The sequence below is a fragment of the Pocillopora verrucosa genome, chromosome 11 (genome assembly GCF_036669915.1).
Source record: "Pocillopora verrucosa isolate sample1 chromosome 11, ASM3666991v2, whole genome shotgun sequence".
Taxonomy (NCBI): domain Eukaryota; kingdom Metazoa; phylum Cnidaria; class Anthozoa; order Scleractinia; family Pocilloporidae; genus Pocillopora; species Pocillopora verrucosa.
Window position 1 is genome coordinate 5078934 of NC_089322.1, and position 27749 is coordinate 5106682.

The following is a 27749-nucleotide window of genomic DNA, read 5'->3' on the forward strand; positions in this document are numbered from 1 at the left end:
GATATTTTCAGCGATTGCGGAGTGCTTTTATTGCGTAGCTTGACAATTAGACAACGATAATATTACTGGAAAACGAAACCCCTCAGAAATCAGTATTCTACTTTCGAGAAAAAAAACATAAAACAAATGTTAATTCAGCCGCAGGCAAATTAATTATTTTTAATTGCGAGTATTCAAAGAAGCAGGCAAGGAATATAGTCATCAGTATGATATCTACTTTCCCTTTTCTTAGATTTTTGGATGTTTTTTCGTGGTGATCAGTGGTGACCATATATTGACTACTAACTCAAAGTAGTATTGAATGAGTTTTAAGCGTTAACAGTCTGAGCTCGACAAGAAAGATATTTCTTAGTTAGTACTACAGCGTTCTAGATATTTCTTAATTTTTACTACAGCGTTCTAGAAACTTTCCTGACATTGTGCAATATGGCAATATTCGAAAACATTGTTTCAGCAGTTTATTACCAAGTAATGACTCTACTTATCAAACCAATGTCGCTGGAAACGAACCTTTTCATAGCTGATGAGGATGATTGGTAAGATGTGAAACCACTAAGGTTTAACGGAGTCGCTTTGAAACAACTTCATTCACTTCGCTTGAGATTTTTGCATAACATTACATGACTTTATAGGCGTAGGAAAAATGTCAACAAAACAGGATTCATTTTGGGAGGGCGAGGGGTCTCGATGGGGTCATCTTTCTTTGTGAGCAGCCGTTTCATAGACTGACCTCTTTTCTCATGGGAGATCTTGGTACTTTCACAAAAAGCGAGCAAGCTCACGTGAATTACCAGTGAAAATTATGGACACTGGAAAACCACGAACTGTGACACTGCGAATATCCTCTGACTTCAGTAAAGGAAAAAATGCATTATGAATATGTCTTAATGACGGAAAAGTACGTTTTTACTATGTAGGCAATTACAGTGAATTTAGGCAAGTTTCAGTTTCTCTAAGAAAATTAAAACATCTCTCTTCTTAAGCGCGCGGCGTCATGACTTATCTTCTTATGTGAGACTGGCGCTTTAACAGACAAAGAAACAGATTACGGCCTTAGAAATATATGTACCGTAAAACCGGCCGCGAGCAACCAAAGATTTAAGTGAAGGGTATCTCCACCATGAAACGCTTGTGTACAAGTTGAGAACGGAAATTACATTCGAATCTATCGCGATCTCTATATCGTTCGTTGAACTATCCTGAAACAAAGTCGAGTTAATAGCTAATGCAGATCATAGCCACTGGAAAACCACGTAATGAGGCACCACGGATTTCCTTCAGCGAGGGACAGTCCACAACATAAATAGAGGTCTGATTTTAGTTTTATGATCATCAATTTCTCAAATTGAACGACACTCAATAACCTTAGTTAATGAGGATAAATTATACGGTATGAGCCACAGAGATTTGAAAAAGTCGCCGTAGAACGAATTTATCGGACCGTGGTGGCGATTCAATCGCCCCATAAACCGCTTTACGAAGGGCTAACGCTCGAAATGAGACATAACTACACATAGCAAACACAAGGATCGAAAAAAACCGTTATCTTTGCCGTTAGTGCCTTACCTCGGCTACAGTTACTAAATAACTAAAGCTGATAAAAAAACCGAGCGACTAGAAAAGATTTTCAATCGCACTTACCAAGATGTTGAAAATGTGGCTGATGCTTTGCGAATGAAACAACAAAAATAACGAATTACAGTCGGGACTTTTTTCAACCTTCCGAACTTCTGCTGTCACAGTGTTCTGGGTATCCAGATCCCATGTGTTTTAAGTAATTCCCCTCTCCCCTCTGGGCTAATCGAAATAAAAACGAAAAGTTTCAATTGCGCAATTTTTTGTGTGTGTTCGTATCCCCGTCTATCGCGTCCTATTTAGGTTGAAATTTTGAACAGTTAGTGATCATATGATAAAATTCTTATTGATGTGAGTTTGGTTTGGCTCTCGTTCATGAAGCAAGAACTTCGCTGCGCTCGGTCCATAGATCATGACCCCGAGCCAAGTATAAGTTCCCGTCCGGCCCTTCCACTCAATCAATAAGTACTCAGTATTTCGGTTTCCTAGAACACAATTTTTATCACTGATGATGTAATTGAACAAAAAAAATGAAAAGTGTTATTATTTTTTATTCTTTTTTAAATAGGGAACGTCAGGCTTATGTGTTGATCTCTTTGAAAGATTTGATTTTCATCACAAGATCGATCACAGTACAACTTAAGTTTCTTTCTCTAAACGGTAAGCTATATGTGCATGATAATCGACTCCTTGTAATCGTGAACTTTTCATTTTCTAACGGGTGTGATTTGCATGATCGAAGGCAAAAATGCTAAAAAAAACTAAGTGACTGTATTCGGTTTGGCACGTCACACTTTACTAGGGATGAAAAATGAATCATTTTACCCTGTTTAATGTGAAACGTCAGGCTTAAGTGTTCATCCCTTTAAAGGGATGAACACTTAAAGTTTCCTTAACTTCAGGAAAGTTTCTAGAATGCTGTAGCACTAATTAAGGTGAATCTTTCATGTCGGGCTAAGACTATTTACATTTAAAAGTCATTGAATACTACTTTGAGTCAGTATTCAATATACGGTCACCACTGATCACCACAAAAAAACCCAAAAAACTAAAATACTAAGAAAAGGGAAACTAGATATTGTACTGATGACTATATTCCTCGCCTGCTTCTCTGAATACTCGCTATGAAAAATGATTGATTTGCTTGTGGCTGAATTTACGTTTATTATGCACATAATGGTTAACATTATTTACAATGATGTTAACCATTATTCGTACTATATAGCCAAATTTTGATGCTTAGCCGTAAAAGCCATCACCCCATTGAGACCCTCCTTCTACTATGCTGAGCCCATAATTCTCAAATGCGACTTGTTTGGCTATGACCGTGTACCCTTGGAAAACGAAGTTTCCCCGAATTTCGAGAAATCTGGTAATGTTGACATAAATTCTAAATTAAACGGGAGGCAAGCTTGGAAAGCTTGCAATTATTTATTATTTTTCGAAGACAAGGAGGAATATTAGCCATCATGAATTTTCATCATTAAAATGTTGACTCGGTATTAGCGCCCTCTAATGGCAATTTTCTTGTAATTTTCTGAGGAAAATAGGAAACGAAAAGGTAAAAGCAGCGGGAAATGCCATTGCGAGTTTTTTAGGAAAGTGCCTTCTGGATGCACGGATCCCAAAACGTAACTGTAGTGCAGTCCATTTCCCCCACCTCTCTAGTTAAGCTTCTGCCTAAAATTGTACGTTGTGAGGTTCCTAAAAAGATTTAGATGATTAGATGAGTCATTTTTACAACAGTAATTGATTTAATTAGAAAACAAACATACAGGCTGTAATTCTTCGAAAAATTCACTAACTAGTTTGAAGGCCCATTTCCAACCTTGATGCAACGCGGTCGTTTGTTTTTGTTTTGAACCAACGCTTTTGTTTAAATAGCGCCTCTGATTGGTCAGTTATTTTAACCTTGTCACGTCTCAAAATATTTTCTGCGTTTTCTCCGATGAATTTGAAGAGCTTATCAAAATAATTCTGTTTAAAAGAGTTCTATACGTTTTAATCCGACATGGAATCAGGTGAACCATTGATTTAGTAGATTCCGAGGCAGTAAACGCTTATGGATCGGTTGTTGTTAAAGAGGAACGCGAAAATCCTTGCGAGCATTTCGAAGAAGGTTGATCCACCACGTTTTCATTCATTTATCAATTTTTTTTAATTGTAGTTTGCCATCCTTGTTAAATAGGACCAAGGGTCAGTTGAAGTTTCCTGCCCGTGGAGAGGAACTTGCGCTCGAAAGAGTGGTCGAGGTTATTGTCCATGCAAAGCAGCAAATAAGAATTGTAACGCAAACTGTCAGTGTCCCTGACGTTCCATCAACGAAGTGACTAAACTTAAAATAATTAAACGTTCGATAGTCCGATATTTTTCCATATTTCTCTTCGAAATCAAAAAATGTTCTACCTTTATTTACAATTCTCAAGCGCTTCCAGGCAGCCTAAAAATTTCGAACTTGATGTTTCTCGCTAACCCTGTATACAGAGTACGAAGCCATCCAAGCGCTTGACACTTAAAAACTTTTCAATGACACGGCTGGACACGGTCCTCAAATAACTCCATATTTCTCTTTGAAATATACCAATTTTTAGTTGGAAAATATTCTACATTCATTGACAATCCTCAAGCGCTTCTAGAAAGTGAAAAAAATGCCAACGTTATCTGTTTCGCTGACCTTGTACACAGAGTGCAGAAATCAAAGCTCCCGTTTTTTGAAGAAAAGTGAAAACAATCATATCTTTGGGAAACAATTTAACTAAACTCCATTTCTTAAGGAAATTACTTTTAGCAATCCTCTTACTTTCTGGACCTAACAGAAAATGTTTGAGTTGTTGAGTTATAATTATTATTTTTTAATTTAAAAAATAACTGTATTTTAAAGAAAGCGACAAAACGTTTGAGTCTGTAAAAAATGTTCAAAGCGTTGAAAGTTGAATTCTATAGTAAGTAGAACAATGCTTAGTAAGATGAATAGTGACAACATGAAAAGAGGTAAAGCATGAAAGTGTGAGAATTAAAAAGATATATTTAGATTTACATGGTGTAATTGCTGATTCAAAGATGGTTGTTCTCTTTGAATATGAATAGCCTCTTTTATCTTAAGCTGAAAGCTGGTGGAGGCGTGATCTAAAACATGGAAGTTATCTGTAGAACACAAAGCGCGACGACGTGGAGAATCTTTCAGATGCCTGAGAATGTGTGAGGCCCTGTCACTGACTTAGTGCTCTCTAACACGTGTGAAAAAAGGAAGGAAGAGGTTTCACCGACGTAACAGGCATTATAGCCAGTCCATACAAACTTATAAACTACAGGTGAACGGAGCCCGTCAGGGACAGGGTCTTTCACACCAAACAAGTTACCGATTTTGGAGGAAGAGAAAAGCAGTTTGATATCCAAGTCATTGCAATAGCGCTTAATAAAATGGCGGATCTTTTTTTGAGTGATAGCAGAGAAGTGGCCTATGTAGGGTAGCTTAAAGTAGAACGTAGGTGAAGTGGTAGAAAGGGAATCCCGGGGATGATGATTGTTTTGGGTCCCAGTGATGTAACGGTTTATAATCTTCTCGATTAAATGAGCAGGGAAAAGATTCTTTTTTAGAATATCAGTAAGTTTGTTAATGTCCTCGTGAAACCCTAACCGGGTGTTATTAATCTTGTAGGCCCTATCAACGAGTGTCTTAATGAGACCTACTTTGTAAGAGTACGAGCTGAAGCTGAAATAATTAGTTAGTAACCCAGTGAAAGTTTTCTTGCGGTAAATCCCAGTTAGAGAGGAATTGGGCTAATGGTTGTCAACCAGGACATCTAAAAAGGGTAATTTGTAATTAATCTGCTTTTCCATAGTGAACTTGATGTTAGGGTGCCTAGAGTTGATATAGTCCAAAAATACAGTGGCATCTCGATCTGGGTTAAATAAGCAAAAAGTATCATCAACATACTGGCGATAAAATAAAATTGTAGAGCCATGAAGGTTTTCCAACCAAAGTTTTTCGTGATGTCCCATAAAAAGATTGACTAAGACAGGGGCAATGGGGGACCCCATGGCTACGCCATCTATTTGATCATAAAAAGAACCATTAAATATGAAATGAGTCTGGGCGGTAACTCCAATGAAGAGACTTCTAAGTTCAGATTTGTTCAACTTAATGTCGGGATTACCGTCGGAAATGTAATTGACCGCTAAGTCAATACACTCCTCAAGAGGTATGTTAGTAAAGAGACTTTCAACATCAAAAGAGACCATAAACTTACGAGATATAGATAACGATTAGATGTCCTGTACAAAAGTAAAAGTGTCAGTGGCACAGTAATCAGTTGGAATGTGAGATGAGATGCCAGGTTGTAATTGTATGTTCCTAAAGAAGATACGATGGAGCGAAATGGCGGTGTAGAGTTAGCTTCACGATTCTTATGCATTTTTGGGAGGGCCGTAAATTCTTGCTGGAAGAGGGGGAGTGGTGTAGAGAGGCGAAGACCAAATTTTTATTTGAGAGTGTTTTAGGACAGAATATTAACACATTACGAGGGTTGTCTCGTTATGAGCTGAAATCGAAAACACGGGTAGATGCTCAGCTAGAGAGCGTGAAGGTTACAACTTTTTTTTAAACAATTACAGCTCTCGAAAAGTCAGGCATTGATATCCCAAGAACCCATCTTTAATTCTGAGCCGCTTACAGAATAAAACTTAAGACGATTCACGTGAGGTTCTCAGCGCACAAAAATGTTTCCATGTGGGTTTTGCACGTTTCTCAACTGGTTTGGTCGATTTTTACCACAAGGATCATGAGTTGGTGAGTTAATTCTTGTGTCCCCGTCAAAGTAGTAATAAGTACTTCCAGCAGTGAGGAGAGGTCTGCGACTGGGAAGACTCATAAATTTTGGTACCGTTCCAGTGCACTGATTAGAAACCTGCTTCACCAGTTTACAAGAAAGTGACCCCTTCTTGTGTTGCACTATGCTACCAGAACCTTCCTTGCATGCAATCCAGTTGTCGATGTTGCTCTTGATCAGGAATTCCTTGCCAATGCTGCGCCACAAAGAAAAGTCCATGGCCTCATACTGCGTCTCGCTCAGTGGAACTGTTTTAGACACTCGAACGTTAGCGCCGCTAGCTGACCAAGATGGGCGCGGAGTGACAGCGTTTCGGCCGGTCCAGAAGCTTGAGTAGGTAGTGAAAGTGTAACTGTAAACTAGCGTCCAACCCCCTCCGTCTGTTTGCTGGTCGCAGTAGACCTGGAAAGCGTTACTACGGGAACCGCCATCAGGATCTATCCAATAGACGCCTGACACGGCGTAAGGGGACTTCTCATTGAGCACCTTACAGTTCAGCACTGCTAAGTCTTTGGACAATCCTATGAAGTCTATAAAAACAAGACAGAAATGTAGCCAGAGGGCATTCCTGTCAAATTTGCTCATAAATGATTTTCTGACTGTATATATATCACTGAACGCTGGTTAATTTCGGGCGAAAGAATAAAATTAAGGGTATCTAATCCCCTATTTTTCTCAGAAGTATAACTCCAGCCCAATTATTTTGTTGGATCACAGATTGGTGCTGGGTCTATTGCAATTCAAGACTTAGTTATATAAAAATATTATACATAAATATAAATCTCCAAATCAATTAATCGACAAAGTAGAAACTCTAAAAGAAAAATAAAAAGTATTTTTCGGTTCTAAAGATTTCTTGAGTAGGATGTATGCATGGGCAGCCAAAACTCTAAGGTAAACTTAAAAATTCATCCAGTGATGTAAAAGTTAATAATACCCTGAGGTCGAGAAGAAAACGAAATAAAAGATCATCAAATGAAACAACATCATTCCAGTGTAAAGATCCTGAATTGATCGATGGCTAAAATGGAATTTTCTGTCGATCCTTTTGTCGAGATCCAAGTTGCAATACTACCGGCCGATAAATATGCTTTTAAATGTTTAAAGTCTTCAAAGAAACAGGGTAAAACTCGTGGTAATTTATTTTTAAACTCAATCATCCATGTCATCTAATTAATAAAGGTTTTGTAACAGTATTGATGTTTTGACAGCTGATGAGACTATTTGCCCTGAGGAGTTTATAAGGAAAACGCACGATTTTGCATTCATGATGACTATCAATAACAATAACCCATTTTTTTTTTTACAATTTACTCAGAAGAAATAGTTGATGAGGCAAGCAATAAACTAGTTTGTACTTTAAGATAACCTTGTGCAGCCTTCTTTTTATAATTTTAGATGTAATCAAGCCAAGTGCATTAGATGTTTTAATCAAACATAATATTATACCCATAAAAACGTATTTACATTCCACTGACCGATTCTTGTTCATCAAAGAAAAGTTGTGAGTTCCTACCTCGATACAAAAAGAAGGGGCATTTGTAAATAACGTTATTTTCTGGTTGAAAGAAAATCTCAAAAGCACTTAAAATTTTAAGTGCAAATACCTCTTTGCGGCGTTAATTTGTTATATATTTTACACAGTCATTTATGAGTTAGTTCGTGCATGAAATGAACATGTTCGCGAATTCGGTAGTCGTATGTAAATTTACGACCAAGTCAACTTAATTTTGCGTTTTAATGTACTGAAAAATTAAAGCGTATGTGAAATTATTTCGAAAAACAGTCGACAGAAAGTAATCATGAAAATAAAACATCAAAAGATGTCGTGCCATTACCAAGTTGCGTCCACCCTAAGAGAACGTGCGTGGTGTCGATGATAAATCGTGTCCAAAAAAATTGTGGTTTAAGTTTTGATTTCGTTCTTGAAGTGGAAAAAAAGGAATTGTTGGTGGGCCGCTAAAAAGGACACGCGACTACAGGCTGTTGATCATGGTTTGTAGGGAAAGAAACGCCGTTTAAAAGTTTTAAACATATAGCGTCATTCACATTTAAGAGCTAATGTCAGCATGCATCAAACAAACAGCGGCAAGTCACCCAAATTTTTTTTCCCTCCTACTTTTATATTTTGTAGCCCAATATGTTCTAATAATTATGGTGTGGTTTTTTTGTAAAAATATATTTTAGTTTTCGAGAAATAATTTTTTTCGTTCGACCGCTCAAATATGCAAATTTTCACCGTGAATATTACCCGAGTTGTGTGACCTCATGTATCGAATGTACCGGACCTTCGGTATTTCTGTGAACATAATCCTTTGTTTTATCATCTAAACTTAATCCCCTGTCGTTATTGAAGCTGCCAAAGAAATATTTACTTTTTGGTGAATATTTTTGTGCGACATACTTTTCCTATGTCGAAAAGTAGCATCAAAACAAAGACAGTTTTAACAATGACCGATATGACACAATCTACTGAGCTTCAAGCTTTCATAAGACAAAAGGTCGGTTACAAAGTTACTGTAAAAATTTCCTTGTGTATTTGTGTTGTTCTATCTTAAGACGAACTCAAAGTCCGGCAAAATCTACTTGATAGCGACTGTGAAATGTACATGGTGCGCCTTCTTGTCGCCACCGTTAACTGGCATAAGGGCCTCTTCATATGAGCCCGGTTGACCGGGCTAGCCCGGTTACCGAGATCTCGCCTCACTCCTATTTCCTTTGTAAAAATTTCGATGTGTTCATATGAGAAGGCGGGCCAGCCCGGTTACCGAGATCTCGGTTGTAGAAACCGAGATCTCGGTTGTAGAAACCGAGATCTCGGTTGTAGAAACCGAGATCTCGGTAACCGGGATGAAATATTTTCCCATATGAACACTCCAGCCCGGTTACCGGGATGAAAATTTTTCAACTACGCATGCCTTGTAAGGACGCTGACTAAACGGAACGCAGCTCACGCGACCTACAACGCGTGCAAACATGGCGGATGGCGAAGTGTCTTCCACCTTGACTTCGAAGAGATTCCGTTGGGAAACAGACACGGTAAGGCAGTTGATCGACTGTTTACTTGAATACAAATCAAAAATGGCCTATAGAAACCTTGATTTCGACGCCGATAAACAAATTCAGTACCAAGAACTGCGAGTGGACATGACGAAGCTTCATGAGGACGATGAATCTATATTTGGTCCTGTGGCTGCTTTCAAGTTACCGGATGATTTCAAAACCCGTTCAAAGGAAGAGCAGGCCAAAGCAAAGCATCGTGTAAAAGAGTCAAAAGATATGATAACGAAAGGACAGAAGAGAGTGATGGAAAAGGTGAAGGAAATCAGACAGAGTTTCTCTAAAGCTGTAGTTTCTGGAAGTAGGAGTGGCAGTGGAAAACTTGTTTACGAATTTTACGACAAACTGATAACATTGTGGGGTGGTTCTGCCGGAACAGAGCCCCTTTCTTATGGTGTAGGAGGAGATGATTTTCTGGAAGACAATAAAGTTGTCCAATGTCACAATCCAGAAGATGACAGCTTAAGTTTGGATTTGGAAACTGCAGGTACTTCAGCTGGTTCAAGTGATCTAGGCCCTGGAGATGATGGGGGTAGTGCAAGTGGCGATGTGGCACCTGGTAACAAACGCAAAGCTAACTGTGTACCAAAGCTAATCGACAACAAAAGAATGCATTTGGAAAAAAAGCTTTCTGCTGCCCAGAGGGATGGGTTGCTTATTAAAGAAGCTAAGGAAGATGCCCAATTTCGAAAGGACCTTGCTGAGGCAATGCGGGAGTCTACAGCAAGTTTTTCTCATAGTATTGAAAGTGTTAGTAAAGCTATGACTGATCTAGGTGCAGGAGTTTGTCGACCAATCGAGATGCTATCACAAGCATTGCAACAACCTTATGCAGTACGTGCACCTGTAAATCAGAATTTGTTCTATCAAAACCCAATGCAAGTTGCACCTCAGGCTGCTGAGGGTGTTTATGCCCAGCTGTTTAGCCAACATGGTAGCCAGCAAGATCCAGGAAGCAGTGGAAGCTTTTATTATCAACCATAGAGTTATGACATTATGACATTGTCTAATAGATCTATATTGTATATAGATATACAAACACAACTTGATGCTATGGAAATAACTGACAGAGTTTTCTATTCTATGGGCAAATAAGTTGACCTGCCAATTTCCATTTTTCTGCCAACATTTGCATTTTGTTGATATTTAATTCAATTTTAATACTCAGAGAAGGCCCTGCCTTGTTTTGATTTAATCTGTTATCAGTGGGGAATTTTTGATAATTATTTTTAAAAGTATTTTTTATTCATTGTTTTTCAAATGTAAACAGCCTTGTTTGGCATAATTTGGCCCACAGAAAATGTTTCAAACAGCATTCTAGTATATCCAACAAAATTTCAGACTTCCTCAATACGTGTTGTTGTTAAAGTTTTCATACTGAGTTTGACAAATTCAGGCCATAATCCACAGTTGGATTGCTCACTATAGTATTCATAGTTGCCTGATTGCACAAATCTGAGGATGTTTCAGAAAAGGATTTCTTATTACATCTCTACTTGGTTATTTTCCCAACTATATTTTTTCTACTGGTACTGAGTGCTGTTTAAGACAAACATTTTAAGTTAAAATTTTTCTTTGTAATTAACTGAAACCAATACACTAGTTCAAAAAATGGAAATTTATAGTTACAATTAAATTTGAAAAGTGCCACCTACAGTACCTACACTGTAATATGAATCGGTTTTGGCCGATCATATAGGGGCTGGTCAATGAACACTACCAACATTCAAGTGGCCTTAGTTTGTGTTCAAGAATATCAAGTTGTTGTTATATGCTAGGATCTTTCATGTCTTGACAATGTTCAGCTAGCAAATTAAGTGGGAGACCTTTAACTACAAAATGGTAGCTATGGATGACTTCTAACCATCATATCTTGGGCTCCCTTAGTATCCTTGCTTTATTTTTTGGCCATATTTGTTCTGTTAGAGGTTGCCTTCAGTTTTGGTAGTCATGACCATATTTGGCAAGTCACGTGACCAGAACACAAAAACCGTATAAACTCACACAGCTTACATCCTTCTCCAATGGAACAAAAGCCAACAGGTAGAGTGCATTCAAATGCAAAATTTGTAGAATGGATTTGCTAAAATTCGCATTACTGAAAAAGCTATGACGTCATGAAGTTTTTGTGATGTCATAGCTTCTTCAATAACATACATTTTAACAAATCCATTCTACAAATTTTGCACCTGAATGCACTCTACCCGTTGGCTTTTGTTTCATTGGGGAAAGATGTAAGCTGTGTGAGTTTTTGTGTTATGGTTACGTGACTTACCAAATATGATCATGACTACCGAAAGTGAAGGTGACCTCCAATAGAACAAATATGGCCAAAAACTAAATCAAGGATACTAAGGGAGCTCAAGATATGACAGTTAGAAGTCATCCATAGCATGCATTTTGTATTTAAGGGTCTCCCCCCTTAAGTTAATTAAACTAAGTACAGCAATACATGTAAATAGGTTAAAGTTTAAGTACTACATTAAAGATTCTTCAGTACTAATTGTGAGAGTGTTGTCCTCACAACACTCCCTTCTCCCACATCACAAGAGTAAATTGGATCAGGAGTGTTTTTAAACTGATCTTCATTTTCCTTCATAAGTTGAATTTGCGAGTCAACCAAGTCCTGATCAACATACATGTTATGCTTCTCACAATAATTATGTAATACAAAACATGCATAAATAATTGTTGGTATTGCCTCAAGTTTGAAGTCCACTTTTGTAGTGAGTATGGACCATCTTGCTTTAAGCCGGCCAAAAGCACATTCAATTTGGTTCCTGGCAGAACGCAGCATGTTGTTGAAAACAACTTGTTCGTTACTGGTACATGAATCATACTCTTTCATGCAGAAAGGAAGCAATGGATAAGCTGGATCACCAATGAGGTAATTAGGTATTTTGACACCACCTGGAATTGGAGTCTGAAATGTACAGGGCAATTTATTACTTCTTAATTTGGCACTGATGGAAGAATTGGCAAAAACCTTTGCATCGTGGACACTTCCAGGCCACTTACATTCAACATCCATGAAGGAGCCTTTATAGTCACACACAGCCTGCACACTTAATGAAAAAAACTGCTTATAGCAGAAAAAATCTTGTGAGTTCTCTGATGGGCACTGAATTGGAATGTGTGTCCCATCAATGCAACCAAAAGCTTGTGTCATGCCAAATTTGGCTTCAAATTCTGCTACCTTCTCCCTCATGCTTTCTTCATCTTCAGGAAGATGGAGATATTTCGGGCCAAGATAGTTTGAAATAGCTTGACAAACCTCATTTACAACAGCTGATGCAGTGTTGAGTGCTATTCCAAAACTATTGGCTGTCATTCTCAAGGAACCAGTGTCTTTTAAAAAATACAATGCAACTGCAACCTTTTTTTCTGCACTCAATGCCCTGTGGTTAGGTGACTTTGGGTTTGGTGAAATGTATGGCCTTAGCTCCGATACCAGGTTCACAAAAGCAGCCCTTGACATCCGAAAGTTCTCTTTCCAACATTCTTCCGGTGCTACTCCCGTCCAGATGTTTTTCCACCACAAGTCAGTTCGACCGGGTTTATGCCAACAACTTCGTTTTTTTCTGTACAAATCTCTCTGCTTCAGCTGCTTTACATTTCGGAAGAAATAACTTTTCTTCCGCAACAAGCCGATCCGGATTGCATCAATCTGCCTGGTTTGATGTATTTTCCATAGCAAAAGGACCCCGTGAAGTTGTAGCACTAGAGCTACGAGCGTTGATAACGCTACGATGGGAGCGAACGATATAACTGTTGAACGTGGCGCCATCTTTGTTTACTTTCTTGAATTTCGCGCTCAAACTCGTTCCCAGGGCCTCAGTCCACGTTTCGCGCCCTTTTCGACTCTTTTTCATCCCGGTAACCGGGCTGAAATTTCCCATATGAACAGACGACAAAATTCGGCCCGGTAACCGGGCTCATATGAAGAGGCCCTAAATCACTACAATTTGCAAAAAAAATCTAACATAACACTCTTATCTTGTTTATTTATGATTTTATTAGCTGTTTCGATGATCATGTTAATTATGCTCTACCACATTCTAGCCAGATTGGAGTTCCAGTTTATATATCTTCTCTAACTTATTATATCAGTTGCGTGACAAGCGTGACACAGAAATTCAAAGATGAGTCAACCTTCGAAATACCAAGAGATGGGTTTTTTTCCTCTTTGCATGACATCTAGAAAAACCTTTCCGAGAAAGACCAAGTCTTATCGAGAAGACCAAGTCGTTCCCTTGCGTGATTGTTAGAAAGACATTTCATGTCACCTGCCGAGTTGCAAGTTGTTAGATCCAGAAAATGAAGTTGATCTTAATTTTGTCGCGTGCCGGCATCTTCGAGACGCCAAAGATATCGATGATTTTACAAATTGCCCCACTCACAGATCAAATCCCGGTGTTGGGTGGAATCGTAGTTCCAATAGCAGATGTAGGGTGTCAAAAGAAATGTCCGGCCATGGTAAAGGTAGGGTTCAGTCGATTCCAAAAGCTGATAGGGGAATTAGCAAGCGTGTCACAGATAATGCTCAAGATGTCTGGGAAATTCATACAATCTGGCTTCGGTAAGTAGGCTACTTACCACCGTGAGCAAAATTACGCGTGACTTCAGAGTTAAGTTTCGATTGGGAATTGGTCAATAGGCTACCAAAAATTTAAACAGACAGAGGCGGAGTTTTCTGAAGTAATGTCTGAACACCTTATTGGCTTTCCGCCGTCTGGAGGGACGCGTAATTATGCACACGGTGGTAAAGGGCCCTTCCGCACTAGCGACTAGACGCTGACAAAACATGTTTCTCTTCGCCAAAATCACATCAGAATTTGTCCTTGCTAAATGTCAAGTGTGCTGCACGTATTAGTACCCTCGGGGGACCCCTTTACCTAAGAGGCCGGGATGCGCGCCTGGAATTTCGAAAACGACCGCTATAAAATTATAAAAGGTGCTTAAGTCTTATCCGTGTGGGAGTGGCAACAATCAACCTGTAAAAATAAGTCTTTATGTCCTTTTCTGTCTTTTTCAATGCTTCCCTCGTTCCTACAGAGGATTCATACAAATATGAGAGCTGTGCCGCGTTTACATTGTACGGGCAGAAAAGGTAGTCCAGAATGAGTGTTTCGTTCTGTAATGAAAACCCCAATAAACTCACTCAGAAATGACTCATTTCGAATAAACTTTACGCTGGTTATTATATTATGTGGCAACCGGTATGAACTCTTTCTTGTACAAAACTCATTCGGATATCATGTAAAAGGCCCCTAAAAGTTTTTATTCCCAGAGCATCACGCTTTGCTCGCCTGTCTGACTACTAAAAATTTCAGTAACGTTGAAGGAAAAACCCGCTTTTAACAGCTTCGCTGCCGCTGAAACAACGATTTGTGAAGAAAGCACATATTTTAATATTTTCAATTCAACGTAACAAAAATCTTTATAAATGGTAAATATTCACTTGTGTCGGTATCAGCTATTGTGTGACTAGCTTATGATCTAAAAGAGGGAGGGGAAAATGTCGCGTACCCTAGTGTAGGGAACGGTAAGTGTCAACCACAGCATGCCAAACTTGATTTTCTCAGCTTTATTTACAAACCAAATATCGCACACATGCGGTGAAAACTGCGTAGCAAATTATGATTGCGTAATTAGAAACAAAGCTAAAGAAATTACAAGCAAAAAAGCGATCAATATGTACAATGGTAACTCACGTCTGATCCTGCGTAAAAAGAAAGGTGAGCAAATAACTCCGAAAAGGCAACTCCGGTGACTCCAAAGGGAAAACTCCAACTACTCCGATACTGAATACTCCGATCACTGCGTGGTTACGCAAGCGATTCCTTATTTAAGCTAGATTGATAGATAAATCACATGGTACAATAAGCTCCGATTGAACAATGGAACGATAAAAAACGATCATAAAAATAAACAAAGCTGCAATGATTGAATTATATATGGAAACAAAACACGAATTCTAAAGTTTCTTTTCGCTACATTACGGATACTTAAACGTTCATCACAGAAAACACAACGCAAAACCTGAACTCCTGTCAAAAAGTAATACTCAGGCGTAATATAATAATCGAAACGGCTAATAAAATCAAAAATAAACAAAGTAAGAGTGTTATGTTAGACTTTTTTACAAATCGTAGTGATTTATGCCAATTAACGGTGGCGACAAGTAGGCGCACCATGTACATTTCATAATCGCTATCAAGTAAATTTTGCCGGACTTTGAGTTCGTCTCCAGATAGAACAACACAACAACAACAAATACACAAGGAAATTTTTACAGTAACTTTATAAACATCCTTTTGTCTTATGAAAGCTTGAAGCTCAGTAGATTGTGTCATATTGGTCATTGTTAAAACTGTCTTTGTTTTGATGCTACTTTTCGACATGGGAAAAGTATGTCGGACAAAAATATTCACCAAAAAATAAATGTTTCCTTGGCAGCTTCAATAACGACAGGGGATTAAGTTTAGATGATAAAACAAAGGATTATGTTCACAGAAATACCGTAGGTCTAGTACATTCTTTACATGAGGTCACACAACTCGGGTAATATTCACGGTGAAAATTTGCATATTTGAGCGGTCGAACGAAAAAAGTCATTTCTCGAAAACTAAAATATATTTCGCAAAAAAACTACACCACAATTATAAGAACATATTGGGCAACAAAATATGAAAGTAGGAGAGAAAACGAATTTTGGGCGACTTGCCAAAATATTTCAAATTTGTTCGATGGATGCTGACATCCTCTCTTAAATCATTTGAATTAGCTAATGAGCGTGTGCCTGAAATTGAACACTAATAAGGGGGTGAAGTAACCCGCCTAGCCTTGGTCGAAAAGTAAAACGCCTTTACATACAATCTTACAACCCCGGGGTGCTGGGGTAAGGTTTCTTTAGGTTTTTGTTGCGCATTCAATTAGGGAAGTTGAGCAAAAAAAGAGAAAGACGAAAGATTAACTTTCCGACACGAATGTATTTATTCATGAAATCGTCACGAGTTGTGTCACGCGGTGAAATATAGCCGATTTTCAACGCTAAATATTCCGAAATGTGAACACTTCACACTCCTTGAGTGTCCGTTGCGGTTTCTGGTGATTTCTGCCATGGGACGGTTAGGAAATGTACAAAGTTTTTAAAACACGTGTTTCACTTTTGAGCTTTTTGCCATGAACGCGACCTCGGCTAGGGGGGTTGCCCCACCTTGAGACGTTTACATGGCAAATTGTCACCCCGGCTGACAGGGTTACCCTACCTGGCAGACCGGGAAACCCGCCTAGGCGGGTCAACCACCTATCATGTAAACGTGATTGAAATAAAAGAAGAAATTATATGGACAGGCGGGTTACCTCACCTACCTGGGGTCCCCCACCTACATGTAAACAAGCCCTAAAAGTGAAAGTCCGTAATTGCGCGCGTCAGGGCGTAACTGCCTACTCTCTTTTTTAAAATTTTTTTTTTTAATTTTTTTTTTATGAATTCCATAAATGCGTAAAAAATTTCGATTTAGTTTTTTTGGATCTTTGAGAGATGATTCGAAAAGTGAAAAGACTTTCATGTGGCACTTGCTTATAATGGTCGAAAAACAAGAGGAAAAAAAACAAACCCAACAGAATATTGAATAACACTGTTCGTTTTTTCTGATCCAACACTAGGCCGGCGGTGAGGAAACTTGTTTTAACTTTGCAATACTCTTGGTGCAACCTCAGTGAATAACACAGTTGTAACATTGACTCAGTTGTAATCGAGCCAAGATACATGATTTATCAGATCACGAGACAAAACTCGTAGCATTGTATTATATAACCATTGCTTCAATATTTGCGCAACCTCGACGAATGAAAGCAAGCTGTGAGCAAACATTTTTAACTTGTTTGGTTTAGAAGAGGGTGTCTGTGGGGTGATGGGTGACTTTGGACATTAAAAACTCCGGTTGATATCTTCTAATAAGATGTTCGAAAGCATAGAAATACAAAAAAATCTTGCGTTTGTTAATTTCCTTCGCCGCAGTGACTTCAAATTTTTAGTGATTTTGCTACCGTCACAGATGAATCATGCAAATTAGTCTGTTGAGCAAACTCTGACTGTTCTATATCAATGGCTCCCTGTAGTTTGGTCCTGAAATGTTCATACAGGTTTAAATAGCTCAAGCTCTCTAAACTCAAATAGGAAAGAACACAAACCATTTCTTTAAAAGAGAGTTGCTCGTTAAAACGCTGACCGATCGCTAATCAGTACGATAGTCAATACGTTTTGTTCGTCTCTTGTTTCACATATCACAAGAGGCAAGTGATCAGTTCAAACTTGAAGTATTGACGAGCTTGCATGACATTCCTGCCATCCGGCAGCGATTTTAAACTTCAGTCTTCATAGATTACTTTTGATCAGGATATATTTTGAAAGAGGAGTGGTTGACAAGCATCTTTTAAGATGCTACATCAAATTTATTCCTCCAATATTGAAGGTTTTGTTAACTAAACCTTACAAAAGGCTTTGAAAAAAAAAATTAAACCAGATTCTAGTGGTTCGTTTTATACCTAAACTACTGTTTTAACTTTACTGATTTCGCTTAACTTTGAAGCCTTACTTACGTCAAAATTTTTCTGTGCTTATTATATTGGAAATAAAATTTTTGCGTAGTTCAGTTGAAGTTTTCTTTATTCTTCTCTTTCTTACATACAACTTATTACCTCCGGACTAATTCAGATCTAACAAGGAAAGTGTGGGTCTCCGCTTATAAAAGGGACGCTTACTGAGCTGCCAATCTCTAACCTTCGTCATCCTTTTACACTTAACTAGCGAATCACGTTAAGCTACGCAGAGTGGAGTTCGCATACTAAGTAGATACCTTCGAGATGTTTACGCTTTACAAAATCATTTTCTTCCTTAAATTTCTTAGTCTTACAGTCAAGGTTGGTCATAACTAAAACAAGATTGATAATATAAAAATCGTAATGAACTTACCAACAGAATAAGAATCTTACTTGAAAAGCCATCTTAGGAGGAAATACTCCTCGAAGACTGTTACACAACAGAAGAATAAACAGAAAATTCGGAGAAGAAAGGGCGTACCCAAAGTACCGCCCCTAAAAGAGCTACGTGCTATTCGTATAAATTACCTGATCATAAATTCAGTGCGGAGGATGAAAAGTACTACTTGTTTACACCTTAAGTCACCTCTAAGAAAAAGAGGTATCGAGCGTGCTAAATTATACCTGTAAGATAAGACCGCCAAAAGGAATAAGAAATGATCAACTGGCTTATTATAATTTTTACTGAATGGCTTATGCTAATAAACTATTTCCATACATTTCCAACGTTTAAATAAGTAAAAAAAACACTGGATAGATACAAATTTTGTCTTTAAACAATATTGAAAAAGAAAGCACAAAAAAATTGAACTAGATCTAATTTGGGATAGCTCCTTTTTTTAATCAATGAAATACCAGATGAAGTATTTTCTCTACTTGTTTCTATTCAATTTATGCATCTAAAGGTCTTTTAGCTCTGTTTCCTTCGAGTGATTCTCATTATTTATTCTGTCGAAGTCTCTTTCTCTGTAAACAAAGTAAAAAAAAACAGCACTTTATTATTAACTCGATTAACATTTTGGATATAAAGTAAGCACAATTATACCAAGCTCAATATCTAAAAATATAAATGGCTAACACTTGCCCCTTTCGAGATTCTCTATTTACATCAGAGAGCGTCGATAGTAACTCTCTGAAAAGAAAAAAAAGAAAAAAAAAATATATATATATGGATATATATCGAACTACCCTTGATGGTAACAAAGGACCCCCGCCGACAGTCAGCGACCAGTAAACCACAGCTACCTTCACATCTACTTAGACTTTAATTTGTGAAATATCTTTTGGGACTGAGTCTTACCTCTGCTTGTCAAACCCGAGTCTCACATCATCTCCAATCAGCGTAAACGAAGCCCACTCAGACACTCTGGTAGACTTCCTTTTTCTCATCCACTTCATGGCCTGATGGAGGGATTCACTGGCACCTTCTCCCTCTACAAGGTGTTCGTAGAACCGACTCATCAGCTGCTCTGTTGCTGAGTCTGAAATGGCCCACAGCGCAACCAACACCGAGCGAGCACCGGATCCTAAGAACGCACGGGCAATTCCTATAACTCCCTCGGCTCTAATGTCACCTCTTCCACTGTGACAGCAGCTAAGTACCACCAGTTTAGCTCTGACTTTCACTCGTGATACATCAGCCATCGTCAACATGTAATGTTCATGTGGTAAGATAGCGTTTCGCCTGTTGGAAGTACTAGGGATGGGGGAGAGGGCAATTTCTCCCCTTTCGGCGTCACCATGGGCAGCAAAATGAATCAAGCTCACAGAACTTATCCGCTCAAGCACCGCCTGCTTCGTTGCTTCTTCTCCTACCAGAGGCGGAACACCCACTAGTCGTCCGACCATCTCCGCTTCCTTTCTTGCACCTGGCAATGGCGGCAGCCAACCAACCTTTGGGTTGCCTATTATCAAGGCACCAGTGTTGCTGTGATAGTCGTCTGGGCTATCTTGAATAATCTTGAGTGTTGTCAAAGAAGGAATGACACGGATTCTATGAGTCTCCGAGAGGTATTGGGCTCCCTCCTTTTCACTCAGTGCAGCAAAGGGAACTTTGTACAAACTGCGGTCAGGAACGATAATGACTTCAGGCTCCTCAAGCAAATCATAAACGGGAGCAATAAACATTTGGTAACACAAAAATAGAGCTGAAATCACTTTCTCGTCCTCATCCTCGTCCTCGTCGTCCTCGTCGTCCTCCACGAGTCGCAATCTTGCTGAGCTCTTCTGTGCGGGGGAGAGAGGTTGCAATTTAACCATATTTAAAGACCGATCTTCACAATCTTTAGTGGGCAAAATACCAAGACTCCGGAAATTATCATCCAAAAATTTACTCAAACGCAAATCTTTGGGCAACCCAGCATGAACTAGATTCTCTTCTACTGATATTCTTCTATAGCGAAGGACTCCACTTTTCTTTAAGATCCACAAACGCAGATCACTCTGAAAATAAGAAATGTACAGACAAGCACAGTTATTTTTCTTTCTAAAAATGTTCTCAACGCCAAACCAAGATTGCGGATTAGCAGAGATGTGCGTTCCAACCGAGTACTTCTCTACCATTAAGTCTGAAAGGCCTCTAGCTCGACCCAACTCCTCAACATAAAGAGCATCCCGAGCATTTCCGTTGTCACAAAGCAAACTACAAAGCAGCTTGTAGGGAAATATTCCTGATTTCTCCAGAAATGATGTTTTGAACTCATCATTGGCGCCTAAGAAATATCTCAGCTCCTCATACTTTTCAATGCAGAGATAAAGACACGAAAGGGATTCTTTTTTTTTATCTTGCGACAAATACGAAATGGCGTAACTTTTAAGGATTTCGAACTCTTTTCTTCTATCCCCAATATCTCTTGATAGCGACAAAGCTTTCTCCAAGCATACTTCTGAGGCTTCATAATCTCCCATAGCTCTACACACACGTCCAAAGTTTGCAAGATCTGCTACTTTCCCTTTTTTATCATCAATTTCGGTTCTGATGACAAGCGCCTTTTGGAGATACTCTCTAGCCTTGGCGTATTGTCCGAGCGACATAAACACATTACCTAGGTTTCCATAACATGATGCTTTCTCTTTTCTGTCGCCAATTTCAGTTTTGATGACAAGCGCTCTTTGGAGATACTCTTCAGCTTTGTCGTATTGCCCGAGCAACTCAAACAAATTACCAAGATTTCCGTAGTCAGTTGCCTCTCCTTCTCTGTCACCAATTTCAGTACTGATGACAAGCGCCTTTTGGAGATACTCTTGAGCCTTGTCGTATTGCCCGAGCAACATAAACACAGTACCAAGGTTACCGTAGTCCGATGCCTCTCCTTCTCTGTCACCAATTTCAGTTCTGATGACAAGCGCCTTTTGGAGATACTCTCTAGCTTTGTCGTATTGCCCGAGCGACATAAACAAATTACCAAGATTTCCGTAGTCCGATGCCTCTCCTTTTCTGTCACCAATTTCAGTTCTGATGACAAGCGCCTTTTGGAGATACTCTTGAGCCTTGTCGTATTGCCCGAGCGACATAAACACAGTACCAAGGTGACCGTAGTCCGATGCCTCTCCTTTTCTGTCACCAATTTCAGTTCTGATGACAAGCGCCTTTTGGAGATACTCTCTAGCCTTGGCGTATTGTCCGAGCGAATGAAACAAGTTACCAAGATTTCCGTAGTCAGTTGCCTCTCCTTTTCTGTCACCAATTTCAGTTCTGATTACAAGCGCCTTCTGGAGATACTCTTGAGCCTTGTCGTATTGCCCGAGCGACATAAACACAGTACAAGGTTACCGTAGTCCGATGCCTCTCCTTTTCTGTCACCAATTTCAGTTCTGATGACAAGCGCCTTTTGGAGATACTCTCTAGCCTTGGCGTATTGTCCGAGCGACTGAAACACAGTACCTAGGTTTCCATAACATGTTGCTTTCCCATTTCTGTCGCCAATTTCAGTTTTGATGACAAGCGCTCTTTGGAGATACTCTTCAGCTTTGTCGTATTGCCCGAGCGACTCAAACAAATTACCAAGATTTCCGTAGTCACTTGCCTCTCCTTTTCTGTCACCAATTTCAGTTCTGATGACAAGCGCCTTTTGGAGATACTCTCTAGCCTTGGCGTATTGTCCGAGCGACTGAAACACAGTACCTAGGTTTCCATAACATGTTGCTTTCCCATTTCTGTCGCCAATTTCAGTTTTGATGACAAGCGCTCTTTGGAGATACTCTTCAGCTTTGTCGTATTGCCCGAGCGACTGAAACAAGTTACCAAGATTTCCGTAGTCACTTGCCTCTCCTTTTCTGTCACCAATTTCAGTTCTGATGACAAGCGCCTTTTGGAGATACTCTCTAGCTTTGTCGTATTGCCCGAGCGACATAAACACAGTACCAAGGTTACCGTAGTCCGATGCCTCTCCTTCTCTGTCACCAATTTCAGTTCTGATGACAAGCGCCTTTTGGAGATACTCTCTAGCCTTGGCGTATTGTCCGAGCGAATGAAACACAGTACCTAGGTTTCTATAACATGTTGCTTTCCCATTTCTGTCGCCAATTTCAGTTTTGATGACAAGCGCTCTTTGGAGATACTCTTGAGCCTTGTCGTATTGCCCCGAGCGACATAAACACAGTACCAAGGTTTACCGGAGTCCGATGCCTCTCCTTCTCTGTCACCAATTTCAGTTCTGATGACAAGCGCCTTTTGGAGATACTCTCTAGCCTTGGCATATTGTCCGAGCGACTGAAACACAGTACTTAGGTTTCCATAACATGTTGCTTTCCCATTTCTGTCGCCAATTTCAGTTTTGATGACAAGCGCTCTTTGGAGATACTCTTCAGCTTTGTCGTATTGCCCGAGCGACTCAAACAAATTACCAAGATTTCCGTAGTCAGTTTGCCTCTCCTTTTCTGTCAACCAATGTCAGTTCTGATGACAAGCGCCTTTTGGAGATACTCTCTAGCCTTGGCGTATTGTCCGAGCGACTGAAACACAGTACCTAGGTTTCCATAACATGTTGCTTTCCCATTTCTGTCGCCAATTTCAGTTTTGATGACATGCGCTCTTTGGAGATACTCTTCAGCTTTGTCGTATTGCCCGAGCGACTCAAACAAGTAACCAAGATTTCCGTAGTCAGTTGCCTCTCCTTTTCTGTCACCAATTTCAGTTCTGATGACAAGCGCCTTTTGGAGATACTCTTGAGCCTTGTCGTATTGCCCGAGCGACATAAACACAGTACCAAGGTTACCGTAGTCCGATGCCTCTCCTTCTCTGTCACCAATTTCAGTTCTGATGACAAGCGCCTTTTGGAGATACTCTTGAGCCTTGTCGTATTGCCCGAGCGACATAAACACAGTACCAAGGTTACCGTAGTCCGATGCCTCTCCTTCTCTGTCACCAATTTCAGTTCTGATGACAAGCGCCTTTTGGAGATACTCTCTAGCCTTGGCGTATTGTCCGAGAGAATGAAACACAGTACCTAGGTTTCCATAACATGTTGCTTTCCCATTTCTGTCGCCAATTTCAGTTTTGATGACAAGCGCTCTTTGGAGATACTCTTCAGCTTTGTCGTATTGCCCGAGCGACTCAAACAAATTACCAAGATTCCGTAGTAACTTGCCTCTCCTTTTCTGTCACCAATTTCAGTGCTGATGACAAGCGCCTTTTGGAGATACTCTCTAGCCTTGGCGTATTGTCCGAGCGACTGAAACACAGTACCTAGGTTTCCATAACATGTTGCTTTCCCATTTCTGTCGCCAATTTCAGTTTTGATGACAAGCGCTCTTTGGAGATACTCTCAGCTTTGTCGTATTGCCCGAGCGACTCAAACAAATTACCAAGATTTCCGTAGTCACTTGCCTCTCCTTTTCTGTCACCAATTTTCAGTTCTGATGAAAAGCGCCTTTTGGAGATACTCTCTAGCCTTGGCGTATTGTCCGAGCGACCCCCTGAAACATGCAGTACCTAGGTTTCCATAACACATGTTGCTTTTCCCCATTTCTGTGTCGCCAATTTGCAGTTGATGACAACGCTAAGCGCTCTTTGGAGATACTCTTCAGCTTTGTCGTATTGCCCGCCGAGCGACTCACACAAATTACCAAGATTTCCGGGGTAGTCACCTTGGGGGGGGGCCCTTCTCCTTTCTGTCACCACTTTCAGATTCGGATGACAAGCGCCTTTTTGGCGATACTCTCTAGGCCTTGGCGTATTGTCCGAGCGACTCTCTGAAACACAGTACCTAGGTTTCCATAACAGGTTGCTTTCTCCCATTTCTGTCGCCAATTTCAGTTTTGATGAACAAGCGCTCTATTGGAGATACTCTTCAGCTTTGTCGTATTGCCCGAGCGTACTGATGAACAAGTAACCAAGATTTCCGTAGTCAGTTGCCTCTCCTTCTCTGTCACCCATTTCAGTTCTGATGACAAGTGCGCCTTTTGGACGATACTCTTGAGCGCTTGTCGTAATTGACCCCGAGCGGACATAAACACAGTACCAAGGTTTACCGTAGTCCCCGATGCCTCTCCTTTCCTGTCACCACTTTCAGTTTTGATGACAAGCGCCTTTTGGAGATACTCTCTAGCCTTGGCGTATTGTCCGAGCGACTGAAACAGACAGTACCTAGGCTTTCCATAACATGTTGCTTTCCCCATTTCTGTCGCCAATCTCAGATTTGATGACACGCGCTCTTTGGAGATACTCTTCAGCTTTGTCCGTATTGCCCCGAGCGCACTCTAATCCAAATTACCACGATTTCCGTAGTCACTTGCCTCTCCTTTTCTGTCACCAATTTCATGTTCGAGATGTGTGTGTTCCGACATAGTTTCACCCCCCCCCACAACAGCAGCGTCCGCGCGCTTTTGGAGATACTCTCTAGGCCCAGTTCCTGCGCTATTGATCACGCTCCGTTGTAGACAGATTCGACTGAAACACAGTACCTAGGTTTCCACTATAGAGACCGGGCATGTTGCTTTCCCGAGCGAGCGTGGTGAGCAGGCGCAACGACACGGGCGAATAGAGGATAGTAAAAGATAAACCGTTGGCTACGGGCCGCACGACATCCACTCAGTCAAGAAGTCATGAGTATTTGCTGGTCGCCAATTTCAGTTTTTGATGACAAGCGCTCTTTGGATATACTCTTCAAGCTTTGTCGTATTGTCCGAGGCGACTGAAACCAAGTTTACCAAGATTTCCGGATAGTCAGTTGCCTCTCATTCTCTGTCACCAATTTTTCAGTTCTGATGACAAAGCGCCTTTTGGAGATACTCTTGAAGGCCTTGTCGTATTGCCCGAGCGACTAAACACAGTACCAAGGTTACCGTAGTCCGACGCCTACTCCTTCTCTGTCACCAATTTCAGTTCTGATGGGACAAGCGCCTTTTGGAGATTACTCTCTAAGCCTTTGGCCGTATTGTCCGAGCGCAATGAAACACAGTACCTAGGTTTCCTCCATAACATGTTGGCTTTCTTCCCATTTCTGTCGCCAATTTCATTTAATTATGGACAAGCGCTCTTTGGAGATACTCTTCAGCTTTGTAGTATTGCCCCGAGCGTACTCAAACAGCCCCCCAGTAACTAGGTTTCCATACACCATGATGCTTCTCCTCTTCTGTCGCCAATCTCGGGTAGCTATAAGCTAAGGGACCTCCCATCTCAAAATTATCCTTCGCCTTTAGGTTTTCGCCAGGTGTTTGAAGCATAATTCCAGACTCTATGTATAAGTATTAACAGCATCTGCTGAAAACAACTATAAAGAATGTCTTTGCTGTTTTGATCGGTTGCTGCTTTAGCAAAATCAAACATATCCCTGCATATCTCAATTGCTTTCTGAATGCGATTTGTAGTTGAGCAAGAACATGGAAAACGAAGGAAGGCGATGAAAGCTATCATGGCTTCTGCTCTTAGGTTTCCATTGGCCATCCTCGTCCTGTAAACCAGGGAAACAAAAATTATTTTTATTAACGCAATACAAAGTGATGTCGATAATCTGGGATTCATAATGAGTCACTACCAAACCGGACCCAACCATGTTAAGTTACAAAAGCAAGCTGGGTCGATTTCACCTTGAAACTTTTGTAACGAGCTGAAAGTGCCACCTGAAACTGCTTAAGGTCCAAATGACAGTTGGGACCTGTCTAATTGGACGGTGAATATAGGACAGTTGAAGGGATTATCAATAAACGGCAAAATACTGAGCTTGATTGGTTGACGAGTAGGGAATTTTTTTCTTAATCGAGGTTTCTACAACGTTCTGGAATTTGATGTTGAAAAAGGTATTTTAGTAATCAAGAGAGGGTATGATTACCTGTTAATGATTGGCTAATCCGTTGCATAGCAACCGTTCGTTATCTTGAAATTTGTTAAAAATGACTGCGCGCGTGATTTTTCCTTCGTATAACTTTTGAAGTTATTGATAAAAACGAATCCTATGAGACCTCGTACTATTAAGGATTAATTGCACTTGAGTTTTCAAAATTTTGACAAAATTGCCCTCGTCGCGTTTCGCGACTCGGGCAAATTTTGGAAAATTTTGAAAAACTCTCGTGTAATTAATCCTTAATAGTACTTGGCCTCATTGATTACATATACTAATTAAACGCCATGCCTGTTGTGAGTGGACAGAACGCGTCAATGCGCGCACGCTGTTTGTCCCGCATTCCGCCGAGTTTCACTGTTGTTGCTGGCTTTTTTTATATGACGCATCACCGATATCTAGTTCTTTTTTCAAATTTTGTCACATATTTTTGATTAATTGGTAACAGGACATCGTGTCGTTCAATTCTATCAGTAATCATACTCTTGATTAACAAATCGGACTTCCGCTTCGCGGTCGTCCGATTTTGTTCACAGACCGAATTGGACTCTACTCGGTCCTATTACCATTATTAACCATAACCACTACAATTTCCTCAAAAATTTTCCTAAAAAAGGAAAACTGGGGGGCTTTCCAAATGACATGTAAAGTAATTTTTACTTTTCCCGTTAGCTCTACATCGGAGATATTTGTCCAAAAATGTATTTATTGTTTTCGGAAATTTTTAATCACTCGGTATATTACAGACCGAATTAGATTCCACGCGATAACCCTATTACCATGATAATCAATCATAAAGTTGCAATTTTATTCGATTGTGATAATTGGTTGTAAAAAATCCCATTATCCAACTGATTCACAATTGCCAACATGTTATCGGACAGTTTGTTATCCAAAAAGTTTGTTATCGAACCAGTTCAAAAAAACCTTAAAGCTGGTCTTTATTACTTAATTTTAAATTTTGATATAAATTTAATTCACGAAAGTTTTCCGAAACTTGTGCTTTCCACGTGTTTTTAGGGTATCCCCTGATGGTCGGCATTTTGACTTTAATTTTGAACTAATGTTTTTGAAGCACAGCTAAGCGAAGCATGGAAACAGCTGTTTCTACGTAGACTCCAATATGTAAATGTGCCACCAGCTTACTCGCTCACTGACCCATTCAGGTGTAGACACTACTGGGAATAAGTAACTTTGATCTAGTTTTTTTATGATCCAAACAGAACTTTTGGATTTACTCATCAGTGAGGAAACTCAAAAACTTTCCCCCCTCCTCAGTCACTTATTTCTCCAAAGGCAACTTGTTCATATTTTCAGCGATTGCGGAGTGCTTTTATTGCGTAGCTTGACAATTAGACAACATTTCTATATTACTGGAAAACGAAAGCCCCTAAGAAAT

The 27749-nt window shown here is 39.9% G+C and overlaps 3 protein-coding genes across 3 annotated transcripts; all 3 read right to left on the reverse strand.

Moving 5' to 3' along the window:
• Window positions 1-6281: 6281 nt before the first annotated feature.
• LOC131787134 (uncharacterized) lies at window positions 6282-6989 on the reverse strand. Its single transcript, XM_059104226.1, has one exon. The coding sequence runs from the start codon at window positions 6987-6989 to the stop codon at window positions 6282-6284; it is 708 nt and encodes a 235-aa protein (XP_058960209.1).
• Window positions 6990-11860: 4871 nt separating this feature from the next.
• Window positions 11861-13300, reverse strand: LOC131787132 (uncharacterized). The gene has a single exon (XM_059104225.2). It carries the CDS (start codon window positions 13249-13251, stop codon window positions 11947-11949), a length of 1305 nt encoding a protein of 434 aa, XP_058960208.2. The 5' UTR covers window positions 13252-13300; the 3' UTR covers window positions 11861-11946.
• A 9254-nt stretch (window positions 13301-22554) lies between these two features.
• Window positions 22555-24689, reverse strand: LOC136284109 (G-protein-signaling modulator 1-like). The gene is made up of 3 exons (XM_066173924.1): window positions 24390-24689; window positions 23116-23669; window positions 22555-22828 (listed from the first exon to the last, which is right to left on the reverse strand). The coding sequence occupies exons 1-3, from the start codon at window positions 24687-24689 to the stop codon at window positions 22555-22557; spliced, it is 1128 nt and encodes a 375-aa protein (XP_066030021.1).
• Window positions 24690-27749: the final 3060 nt, after the last annotated feature.

Coding starts and splice junctions, on each gene's coding strand:
- LOC136284109 (XM_066173924.1), bottom strand. CDS start 24,689: ATGGGGAAAGCAACATGTTATGGAAAGCCTAGGTACTGTCTGTTTCAG. Junction 23,670..24,389: donor TCTTGGTTACTTGTTCATCA/GTACGCTCGGGC, acceptor AATTGGTGACAG/AAAAGGAGAGGCAAGTTACT. Junction 22,829..23,115: donor CAATACGACAAAGCTGAAGA/GTATCTCCAAAG, acceptor AATTGGCGACAG/AAATGGGAAAGCAACATGTT.
- LOC131787134 (XM_059104226.1), bottom strand. CDS start 6,989: ATGAGCAAATTTGACAGGAATGCCCTCTGGCTACATTTCTGTCTTGTT.
- LOC131787132 (XM_059104225.2), bottom strand. CDS start 13,251: ATGGCGCCACGTTCAACAGTTATATCGTTCGCTCCCATCGTAGCGTTA.